The sequence below is a fragment of the Patagioenas fasciata genome, chromosome 1 (assembly GCF_037038585.1).
Source record: "Patagioenas fasciata isolate bPatFas1 chromosome 1, bPatFas1.hap1, whole genome shotgun sequence".
NCBI lineage: Eukaryota > Metazoa > Chordata > Aves > Columbiformes > Columbidae > Patagioenas > Patagioenas fasciata.
This window is the reverse complement of record NC_092520.1, coordinates 72,218,596-72,231,129: the sequence shown is the minus strand read 5'-3', so window position 1 is coordinate 72,231,129 and position 12,534 is coordinate 72,218,596. Positions and strand designations below refer to the sequence as shown.

Here is a 12,534-nt window from a genome sequence, read left to right as displayed (position 1 = left end):
AGTTCGAGTGGGAAAACACAGCAGTCCACAGATCCCTTTGAAAAAAAGCACACTTGCTGTTTCTTGATTTACTTCTCCAGTTCTTGATGAAAACTAGGGGGTTTTCATACTTTTTTCTGGAAGATTTACTTCCTACAAGTTACTTCTTTCCCACCTTGTTTCTTGTGTCATGCTTGCCAACTGATCTCCATGACTGAGGTTTCTTCAGGGAAGTCAGTTTCTAATCCCACACCGCCAGAATTCAGCAGTTTCTTTTAAAGAATTGATAGCTGCAATTAACACTTTGAGTACAATTCATTGCCTTGAAGCCAAAATTACAGTGTAATGTAAAGAGTTTTCCAAAGATGGGTTTGCTATGAAGTATCACGTCACTCCACCATCTCAGTTAAACAGGGATTAACACAGGAAATCGAGATGCAGGAGATATGCAGAGAAGTCCCTGAGTCAGCCTGGTGCCTTATATATGTTAAAACTTCTCTTTGGGGAGAATTCTAGCAAATAAAAAAGAACCACGAAGGTATCTGGAGTTTTTCCACAGATACTTCCTAGCATTCACCACATACCTGTTGAATGCAAATGGCTGGAATGGGGTGGAGTTCACAGAATCACAGAACGTTAGGGACTAGAAGGGACCTTGAAAGATCATCTAGTCCAATCCACCTGCCGGAGCAGGAACACTGAGATGAGGTTACACAGGAAGGCGTCCAGGCAGGTCTTGAATGCCTCCAGAGTAGGAGACTCCACAGCTGCCCTGGGCAGCCTGTTCCAGTGCTCTGTCACCCTCATTGAGAAGAAGTTTCTTCTCAAATATAAGTGGAACCTTTTGTGTCCCAGTTTATACCCATTACCACTTGTCCTATCATTGGTTGTCACTGAGATGCAGCAGGTGGACCCCAGCATTTCCCAGGCTTGTCATTCAGGCTGCCAAGACTGTGAGCTTAATTACAGAAAACAACTGTAAGGCTCTCGAGACAAAAAGCAGCTGTCTGCCACAGGAAGCTGCGAACTAGCTGCATGCCTTCATAAGGACTGGAAAACAAATCATCACTTTAGCACAAATTTGGGATAAGGACACATACTGTGTATATAACTTAACAATAGTAAAGTGGCCTACCTTACGCTTAGCTCACTAGCTATTTGTGGCAGCTGGGAAAAAGAACGGCAACAATCACATTCAGCAACTTCTGGAGATAATTTTAATATCAAATGTATTGGCATTCTCATACCACATATCTAACAAATTTACTAAGGCAATCCTTTAATGTTATAAAACCAATTTAGAAAAGTTTATACATGACTTTTGCTTTTAAATATCTATAAACCAGTCACTCTAGAAAATAACAAATTACTTTATGATAAAAACTAACTTCACCATAAGAAAAAGACCAAATTATTGTTCTTAAGGGAACACCAAAAATATTAATCAATAAAAAGGTGCAGAGAAAGGGCACACATTTCTGCATTTTATCTTTCATCTGTTTTACAAGAAATATACAGATTATGCCTGTAAGTAATGCTGATGTTGTGATTTAGATGATGAAAGTCTCAAAACCTCTGTCATGAGGGGGACAGGTGCTGGTGGGAGGGTGGTGACAAACTACAGAATTAAAGTAGCAACAAAGACAAAAAACACACAATGATTGCACTAGGCTGCTCACAGCTATACAGAAGGTAACTGCTCTCAAAGGTATTTTGGTTTAAAACTGCCTCTCTTCTTCAGATAGAATGCTTCCTGGTTTGAGAAACAATGGTGGGGTTTTTTTGGATGACTGCACAGAACCTGAAGAAATAACTGTATTTTCCAAATGCTAGGTTTCAGACTTGTCTTGAAGGAAGGGGCCCTGAGAACTCTGCAGGGCCAGAAAAATGTTCAAATCTTTGGGCTGCCCTCAATTTTTATTTTAACTCTCTAGCCTACTTCCAGCTTTAAGAGCTCTGGTCTTGTAGATGCATTTATGACGCAGGTGATTTTTGTGGTTATCTGACACACAGTCCTTCTGAAGGGTGTGATGACACTTGTTTACTTACAGCAGGGAACAGGAGAAAGCATCCTCTTTAAAACAGTCACCTCCTACTGTGCAGTAACTACAGAAAAAAGTGCATGTCAAAACATTATTAAAGTTTTATGTGATCACTGAGAAAAAACTACATAAATACATATTATGGCAACAATAAACTTGTGCTAGTTTATCAAATCAAGTACGAGTTCAAACGCTCAAATAATCAGGCGTCTTTGCTGAATTCTCCTGAGCAATGTAAATTACATATCTTAAATATATATTATATATAACTTGACAATCTTTTTGAATGAAAATGGCCTTATTTTTCAGTAAAACACCTCAAAATTTTGAGGTTGTTAAGCAACAACCTGCTTGCCTTTCTGATGCAGGTGATGCCATAAGATTTACAGGAATAACTCCCCAAAATAAGGTGAATAGGATTAAAAATCTAATACCTACATATATTACATTGGTATGTACTTTGAAAGTTAAGATTTCTTCTAAATTCTGGTAAGAAAAAAAAAACACATAAAAATACTTAAAAAAAAAATCCACTCTTGACTTTAAAACATTTCAGTGGTCACTCTCAAGCAAATGTCTTCCAGTCATGGAAGTAAATTTTTATGATGAAAAAATCTAGTGAGGAGAAAAAAAAACAAAACAAAAATCATCAATCTCAGCAGCCTCAAGTCCTCGCAGAGTTTTCTGACACATGCAGACTACTTCTGTGTATAATCAGAAACAAAACAAAAAATACATCTTTAACAAGAGTCAATCTTATATTCTTAAATTAAAACAAGAGAGTAACAGAATAGTTTGGGTTTGGAGGAACCTTAAAGATCATCTAGTTCCAACCTCCCTGTCTTGGGCAGAGACACCTTCCACTAGACTAGGGTGCTCAAACCCCCATCCAGCTTGGGCTTGAATACACAGTATTCATTCTACCCACATAAGCTGCAAAATCGAAAGAGGCACACTATAGGGTCAAAATCCTGTCTTCAGGCCTGACTCCTACATGATAATCCATGTACATATAGGATTGTAAAGAACATGGTCCAGAAGACTGAAATATTTTTACCTCCTTGTGGCACATACTGTACACAGCTTTTATATGCCAAGTAAAGAATCAATTAGCAGTCCATATGTATTAGCTTTAACTTACCTATTTACACTTTTATTTACAACCTTCTCCTTTCTGCACCACAACTGCATTCTACGACTGCACAACCCAAATGAAAAAAATTCTTTAAATAAACAGAATCATAGAATCATTTCAGTTGGAAGAGACCCTCAGGATCGTGGAGTCCAACCATAACCTAACTCTAGCACTGAACTATGTCCATAAGAATCTCATCTAAACTCCTTTTAAACACCTCCAGAGATGGTGACTCCACCACTTCCCTGGGCAGCCCGTTCCAATATCTAACAGCCCTTTCCGTGAAGAATTTTTTCCTACTATCCAACCCGAACCTTCCCTGTCACAATTTGAGGCCATTTCCTCTTGTTCAACCACTTGCTACTTGGGAGAATAGACCAACACTCTCCATGCTACAACCTCCTGTCAGGTAGTTGTAGACAGCAATAAGGTCTCCCCTCAGCCTCCTTTTCTCCAGGCAAAACTCAATGAACAAACAAAATACTTCTTGTGGTGCTATGCAGAGTTCCAGTTACTTTATATGGCAATGTTCTTTGCCAGGTCCAGATTATTAGATTAGCTGCTGCTGCCGCTATGCTGTTGAAAGTGTAGTTGCAAGATCAGGTCTCGAATTTCTTCTCTTTTGCTTCTGATCAGCTGACGAGGGAACCAGTCCTCCAGATGCAACGGCTGTTCAAAGTTAACTATGGGATTCTGGTAACAGAAAAAGGAATAATTACAGCATAAATTTCCTAAAGCAACCTTTGAAAATAATTTCAAACCCCACCATTGCTGCTGAGACAAAGGAGGCACAAACAAGTCTCCATGAGACAGTAACAGGCTTCAAAGTCAAATTTCAGCTCCTCCATGGTAATCCCATTTACACATACCCTCACCGCAAGATAGTCATGGTAAACAGCAAACAGGTTATCAGCACTTCTCTTTAAGATACATCAGTATGAGCACATATTCAAGGCAGAGTCAATGTATTCAACACCTTTGGACATACTCTTAGTATCTTACAAGGGACATGCACTTTGGTCACAAAACACCCATGTAGAATCACACTCTAGGAAAGGATCAAGCATGCAGCAGTTAAGCGTGCTGAGGTTTTGGTGCCTCCAGCATGTGTTTTTCTGTCATGAGCTGGTCTGTCTGACAGAAGACAACAAAGAAGCAAGAACACTGCTGGCAGTCTGAGCAGGACATGAGAAGGGGAGAACTCAGAAAGAAGAGGACAGCAAATGGAAATGTCTGAGAGATGCTGTCAGCTTTGGCAGTAAGACCACAACACCACATCTGATTTGACAAAGTCAATTTTTTTTCCTCTTTCTCTCTTCATTCTTTTGTCATGCATACATTTCACTTTCTCCTTCCTTTTAATAAAGTAGTATATGATAAATTGAAAAAGTGAAGTGAAAAACACATCCTCATTTGCAGTCAATGAGCCATGGTATGTTTAGGACAAGTTACAATCACTTTGTCCTGGCCTTGCTTCTGCAAGCAGAACATGACCCCACTGTTAGAGAATAGGCAGTTCAAAAGCACTGGGAAATAATTTCATTTTCCACCTACACAAAAGCTCAACCCATCTATCATGGAATCACAGAACAGTTGAGGGTTGAAGGAACTTCAGAAGGTCACCTGGTCCAAGCACCCTGTTCAAGCAGGGCCACCTAGAACTGGTTGCCAGGTCCATGTCCAGACAGCTTTTGAATATCTCCAAGGAGCGACACCCCACAACATCTCTGAGTAAACTGCACCAGTACTTGGTCACTCTCACAGCAAAAAAAAACACACCACCACAAAAACACAACAACAAAAACAAAAAAAATTCCTGATGTTCAGAGGGAACCTCCTGTGTTTCAGTTTGCATCCACTGCCTCTTGTCCTATTGCTGGGCACTGAAAAGAGAGGGCTCTGTCCATTTCGCACCCTCCCTTCAGCTATTTGTACACATCGGTAGGATGCCCCTGAGCCTTCTCTCAGAGTCCCAGCTCTCTCAACCTTTCCTCATAGGAGAGATGCTCCAGTACCTTAATCATCTTTGTGACCCTTTGCTGGACTTGCTCCAATAGCACCATCTCTCTCTTGTACTGGGGAGACCAGAACTGGACACAGTGCTAAGAGGGGAAGGATCACCTTCCTCAAGCTGCTGGCACTAGTCGTCCTAACACGTGTAAGCACCAAGCAAGCAGAGCCATTCAAGGGGCAGAGCAAGATGGCAGTGCACTGATTAGTGGGAGGGAGAGCTGAGGACACCCTAAAAGACAGCCCCTGAAGCTCAGCAACTGCAGGTGTTTAAAGGCATGTGCTGAAGAGGAAACAGAGGCTCCCTTAGCTCAGTAAATTCCCTTTTCAGGATTCCCACCTCCCTCTCTCTCTCTGCAGAAGCTGCTGCCTGCAGAGCCACTCAAAGCCCAATGCACAAGCTGACCCAAGTTTTAAAGGCTACAAGAAGAGATGCACAGAATAGATGCCTTTGTAACATCTGTAGGTCATAAATGTGTAAACTAGACTCGCAATACACCCAAATAGCTAGGGATATTGCATGTGCCCACATAAAAGCAACATTAAGCTACAAGGTCAGAAATGTTTGCCAACAAACACAAATAAGAAACTGTCTGTGCTTCAGACACAAAGACCCCTGCCACTACTTGAAGAACATGGTTTATCTCCTCTTCCTCAAGTTGCTTTGACACTTTTGAGGCTGAGCATCACAGGTTTTTGTGTCTGGTTACTTCTGTCAGAAATAGTTTTCTTGGGTTTAACATCATTTTGGGGAAAGGGGAAGGTTTCCATTTGTACCTGCAAGAAACTTTCCACATATTGCAACAAATAAACCCCGCAATCACTGCTGTTGTTTTGTTTAGGCACTCTGGGATACAGGTCCATCATTGTTGATTTATTGAATTCTCGATGCGTTTTTCGTTTAGCTTCCCATTCCACTTCAAGGTACCTACACAAGAAAGCAAACAGATTAAATACTTGAGACATAACTTCCAAGCGCAATGCTTTTTGTCATACTACTGACCAAAAAGCTAAAATAGCTTCCACCAATTTTTTTCCCAGAATCTGTCAAAGAAACTAATACAAGGAACAACACAATGTCCACTATCCAATATTCTGTTGCATCCCTACCACATAATATGCAACATACAAACCAGGAAGATGCATGACATTATTTAAAAACAGTTATTTGTGCTGAGTTTCTTCAAGATTTTAAAATGTCCTGGTATCCTAACAGCTTAACTACAGGCCTGCAGAACAAAAACAGGTTTTTCCCTCAAGCCTCTGTATTGCTATTACAATTTTCATTGTTGTGGCTCCTAATGGATTTTCGTTTAGTATTAGAAATGTATATCATTCTAGATAAAAGTATTTTGAACATAGAAATACAACCAGCAGCATTTCTTTGTAATAAATAGAAACTGTAGCTACTTACTCTCTCAAAACCTGAACTGTTTTCTGCACAGAACCAGCTTTCAAAGAATCTAAGATGAGTATACAAGGCCTATACACAACAAAAGCAAACAAAAAAATCATTTTAGTCTTTCATCACCAACAACCAAGCAAATATTTTGTTTGAATATAGCTTAACAAGAGCATCAATATCCGAACAAACATGGAAAAAATGGACAAGTTCCTACAGCTGTGGCTTTACAACAAATAACTGAATCACTGCAGAATTTCTTAATATAATTTAATGATACAATATTAGTAGGAAAACAGAAACGTACCTTTTACAAATCTGCCTTTTGGAATTACTTATGGAGATCTAGGAGAGGAGAAAATAAAAATAATGTTAAAAACCCTATAATTATAAACTCAAATGTCTTCATAGATGTAAAGGTAAAGCCAGAGAGAGTCCCACTTCAGAAATGAAGAAACTAATAAATATTTTTTTAAAACACATGAAAGCACAGCAAAGTCAACATAAGCAAGCAAAGGAGGACTTTAGGCTAATTCAAAGTGTCTTGCACATGCTGCAGGTCACAGAAACATTGACAGTTGCTGCAAAAAAATGATACAGAATCATGGTCATGTCTCAAGAGCCTTCAGAAATAGAGTAATACCTGTTTCCTCTGTCAGTATAAAGAGGCACTTACTTTAGAAATACCTGAATCCAGGTCTGAAGCAGCAGTAGCAATTTCATTGCCACCTAGCAGAAAAGAGCAAATTAAAAAGTCTTAAAAATATATTTTGCAACTGAAATATTTTAATTTTCAAATTCATTATTATCAGTATTCAAAATACAACAGTGAAGTCTAAACTAATTTTGCTTCCATTCTGAGCATTCATGAGGGCCTTCCCTTGTGGTAAAATTCTTACTGAAATCAAAGAACTTTCCATTCATTATGGGATTTGAGCCACTGATTTTATATGTCCCTTCCAGTATTTGAGAGTTGTGGACAAGAAGAATGCAGTGCAGTTCTTGTTATGCATGGTAATACAAAAACATATTGCATCAATCATGACAAGAAAGATACTTTGTAAGACATCATATCTCTCTTTCAAGGATTAAGATGCTATTAGAACTGTAAATGACTTGACACAATTTTCTTGTAGATTACCCACCTTTTGAGAATAAACTTCTGTTAGCATCCATTTTTTCTTCATCCTTGCAGTTACCAGGAAAGGCCAACACTGAACCAGTTCTAGTCTTCTCTCTCTCTGACTGAAGTGGAGACTGTTGAGGCTGGTGATATAATGAATTCTGATGAGGACACTCCTCATACACAGGTTCTTCTAACCAAGGAAAACAGATAACTGCAACGTACCAGTGAGACCTGCCCAGCAGTGGGGAGAGGGGGGGAAAAAATGTCAAAACACTGCAACATTTGGTTAGGAAAAGGATATGAAAAGTTTTTATAACATCGAGAGTTCATGGACGTCTGTTTTGTGACACATAACCATCATTGCCGTGTTCCCTCCTGGCATCTCATACTAATACTCTCATTTTTTTACTTTGCATTGTGGCATAACAGCAAAGGAAGTATCAATTCCTTTAAAAACAACAACCACCACCCCACCACATCAACTGATCAGTATGTGACCACCCATCCCACACTGTTAAAAAAATACAAAGTAATAAAATAATCTGTGATGGCAATCCCAGTTTTGAATATAGCTGAGGGTATAAGCATGTGTCTAGCCTTATCGCTTTCTGTAGCTGTTTTGCATATGTAACTCTCAATGACTATTCAGTTTTACTGGAGTTTCCATGTGCAGGTCAGTTATTCAACTAGGCCAAGGCAGAGACCATGGAAGTATTACACTACTCCTGATCCATTAACACTATGAGTTGCTGTTATTTCTTTATAGAAATACTACTTAAGTACATAGGAATCATCATAATGACATACAAATTATTTTGAAAAATACATAAAAGCCATTTTCAGTAAAACAAAAACTGAAGTTTACTGAAGACAGCTAAATACAAGGTTTCATTTTTGAAGAGACTCAAAATCACTCATTCCACATCTGTTACTTCTTCAACATCTAATGTGTTCATTTCCAATAATCCAAGTTTACAGCCATAAATCTTTTTATCACCACAACATTAATTTAAATCTTTAAATATCTGAAAAGGTGTTGAAAATACATAGACTTACTCCTCGTTCACAGGCACAAAGATGTAGTCTTTACTGAAGATGTTTATACGACGAGTCCATGTTCTTACTCTCCTGTGTCTTTTCTGTGCTTGTCTACAGAAACCAAATAACAGATGTTCGGATTTGTTCTTTTTAGTTAAAGCAAGGTACACCAATTAGCACTCCTATATCTTCCCAATCCCTCAATGGGTTTTCATTTACTCTTGAAATTTCTCCAACAGAGAGAAGAATAAATGAGCACACCATTAAATTCAAGTGACTAACAAGCATTTTCCAAACCATCTAAAACTTTTCTGGAAAAAGTCATCCACCAATTTGAAAGGATTTCTTACAGTTATTTCTCCAGTAATTATTATTTACTGCACTAAATGCAAAAAACTCATCTGAACACCAGCCACTGTAAAAACAGATCTATAGCAATTTACAAACATCCATTAATTAAACCACTTCTGAAGGCCTCTCTAAACAACATTATTTCCTGAAGGAAAAAGCTAAATGTCTTGCACAGGGTCATGTAACACATCTGTAGCAAGGCTACAACTGACACAGGTTCCCTCTAGTCCTAAGCTTGAAATGCTAGAACACATTTAATTTCCAGACCTACAGACATAAAACATGAACACAGGATACTGTGAGAGTAACAAGAATTTAATAAGAAACCTAAATTTAGGTTTTCGACTTTCTTAGTTTGCACAAGTTGAAATACAAACCAACGGTTCATATGATCTGAAAGCAAAATTCACTCTACTCGGGAGACATCCCTATGACCTTTCTGATTCCATCCTCATCTGTGACCAAGAAACATAACTTCAGTGTAGGAGGAATGGGAGAAAAGGAGCGGGGAACGATATACAAGCTGCTCTGGGAGTCTGCATGGGCCAGCATTAAATGAAGGCTTGCTACAAACTTCCTCTGCTACACGACTCTAGAAGCTTTGGGAACTTAAAGGGAAAAGCATGTTAGCAGCTTGGGATCTTTCGAGGTCCCTTCCAATCCCTAACATTCTGTGATTTTGTGTGAAAGCACCTACAGAAGAGCCTTTCTCAACCTGCTGCCTAAGCAGTGTGAAGAAAGAGAAGCAAAGGACTTTTAAATTAAGTAGCTACATCAGTTGAGATTAATTTCATTTACAACAGCACAGAGCCCAATATTCTACTATCAATTTATCCAAGAAAAACCTCAGAAGCAAAACCCAGGGTTCTTGAGCTCTTACTGATACCATTTCGTGAAACTCTCCAACTCCAGTGTGCTTAAGTGTTAAAAAACAAAGGTGTAAACTTGGTGCATATGAAAAATTTTCTTCCTAAAAATTTGGATAATAACTTTTTACCAATATGTAAAATGAAATACATAGTAAATCTAAAAATGTTTTTAGAAGTGCAATTTCTTAAAATGATGCATACCTTGCAAAACTCTGAGTTTATAATAAAAACATCAAAATACAAAAATAATTGTCAGAAGTAAAGATTCAGACAAAGTTGGAGAAAGGTAGTAACATTTTCGTTCATATTCGGTATGAATAACATGTAGTTTTTAATGAAAACCACCAGTATGCTTAAATTGTGAGTTACAACATTTAACCCGTAAGCCTTTGGAGAACACTATTTTATGTGCTAATTAGGAGATGATCTGCAGAACTTCCAAATGGCAACAACAGATCGTTTATTTCTAGTCAGAATGGTATCTTAAATGAACTTACGAAACTTTGAGATCCCCCTCAGAGTTTTTTTCTGTCCTGGTCAGGCACTTATAGAAGAAACTACTAAAAATGTGGGTACGATCAGCAAGATGTTTTGGCACCTTCTCCAACAACAGGTACCTACCAAAGAAGAAAGAAGGGAATTGTTAAACTCCTTTTATAGAAAGTACCATCACTGATAAAAAAAAGAACAAATATTTTAATGATTTATCATACTCAGCTTATGCTTACTGTTTGTTGCCTTTGCAGCCACCAACCATGCCGAACTTTTCTCTCTACTTTATTTTCAATACGCATATGGCTGGACATCAAAGTATGTAACAGCCAAGCAACTAAGAATGCAGTTATTTATTATCTTAGATTTATGCTCAGTATTAGTGCTTCTGAATTTATTTTTAGAGAAGGTTTCTAGCCCTTCCAATTCAGAGAGGCTAGAAAACCTAACCAAGTATAAGCCTACAGAGCATTATACTCCTGCATATATTAAAAGCATATAACAGTTCGGTACGATAACTTCTCCATTTTACTTCTATAGGTTATGCGTATGAAAGTTGAGACAAATATTCTACAGGTCCTCATTCTGTATGATTTTACTGTTGATCATTTTACTACAACCATCAGCTTCAGTGTTTATTCTGTCATCCCTGAAGGCCAAAGCTCTCAAAATTGCAGTCATCCTACACAACGTGCCTCCAGTTTCACCTGATGACTTAGGCAATACAGTCATACATGACACAGCTTGCAAGAGAATGAAAACTGAGAATGTGGGAAGTCTAACAAATTTGAACAGCAGAGGGCTGCAATAATTGCATTACATCCCTTTATTAAGATCATCTGTTTCTGGTAAGATGAAGCTACAGCTATTCAGAGGACTACAACGTATGATTTATTTCTAGTTCAGAGCAAATTACGAGTGGCTTTGCTGTAAAACTACACTGAAACACCCTGGTACATGTTTCCCTTTCCCACTCCTCTAGACAAGAAGTTTTAACTGGCCTCCTATTGCTCACAGTTACCACAGCCACACTGGATTCCAAGCAAAAATAGAATTCTTGCAACCTTCAAAAGAGCCAGAATTCTGCTTAGGTTTCAGTCAGCAGAGGGAAAATAAACCTCAGGTTTAGGGAATGGGGGCCACAACACTAGTTCTGGAAAACTTGTTTTCACAGGCAGCTTTAGCAAGATGGCATGAAGCAGGTAAGCCAAGCACAACTTCCTCAAGAAGTATTAGCTATGTTCCTTTCTGCAGGAGCTGTGGGTCATAATTCCTAACTCTTACACAGAATAGCAGAGGATGCCCCACTTCATGCAAACTTAGTAAATAAACTACCTAGTACAGAACCTCTTACTTTGTTCAACTGCCTGCTTAAAACTGCCCAGCACTTTCTATTCTGTGAGGTCACCAAGAGGCTTTTTTCCCCCCAGCTATTCTGTCTGGATTATATCACAGTTCTTTAGAGGGAGGAGAAGAATGAAACTGAAACAAATGAAACTGGTGAGAATACACAAAAGCTTTAGAAGAAAAAAAAACAAAATAAAACAAAACACTTTGCAAACTCATCACCCTCTTATTTCTAAAGGTGTATCACATTTGGTGACCAGACCAGGTCCCTAAAAGAAGAGTGAGCACAATTAAGGCTGTGATTACTTACTTAAGATAGAAATCAATGATGACATCATTGAGAAACTCTCCATATTCTAAGCACTCTAGGTCTTCTCTTGTAACTCCCAGTCCTCCTTTTGCAGGTGGGGCTGGATAAACAATTAAACTAGAAAACACACATCACATTATAACAGTGACAAACTTTGGTTTACATGTCTGTCTTCTTCGCATGGTTGTTCCAAATGTAGATGGTTTTCTAGAAAACCCATTAAGAATGGTAGTTCTTCAAACTGTTGACTAATTCAGAAGTCCCTTACCAATTCTTACTCCAATACTTAAGGGTTACAAAAGAAGTATGCACCCCACTGAACATTGAAATTCTGTGAAAACTTTTGAAAAATAGATTATTTTTTACTTTCACCTTGGTTTTTCTAATAAAATAATTGCAAAATGGCTATATAAAATAGGAAGAAATACTAGGG

At 38.3% G+C, this 12,534-nt stretch overlaps 1 protein-coding gene across 5 annotated transcripts in view; it reads right to left on the bottom strand.

Moving 5' to 3' along the window:
- Nucleotides 1-1,182: 1,182 nt before the first annotated feature.
- SENP7 (SUMO specific peptidase 7) overlaps nt 1,183-12,534 on the bottom strand; it is a 41,216-nt gene continuing 29,864 nt past the window's right edge. For all 5 annotated transcript variants that reach the window (XM_065829371.2, XM_065829369.2, XM_065829370.2 and 2 more), the window contains 9 exons: nt 12,102-12,218; nt 10,450-10,569; nt 8,751-8,843; nt 7,714-7,925; nt 7,245-7,297; nt 6,876-6,913; nt 6,581-6,649; nt 5,944-6,094; nt 1,183-3,849 (listed from right to left, as the gene is read on the bottom strand). In XM_065829371.2, the coding sequence (XP_065685443.2) occupies nt 3,712-3,849; nt 5,944-6,094; nt 6,581-6,649; nt 6,876-6,913; nt 7,245-7,297; nt 7,714-7,925; nt 8,751-8,843; nt 10,450-10,569; nt 12,102-12,218 (991 nt within the window). In that variant the 3' untranslated portion in view covers nt 1,183-3,711. The remainder of the gene's footprint in view (nt 3,850-5,943; nt 6,095-6,580; nt 6,650-6,875; nt 6,914-7,244; nt 7,298-7,713; nt 7,926-8,750; nt 8,844-10,449; nt 10,570-12,101; nt 12,219-12,534) is intronic.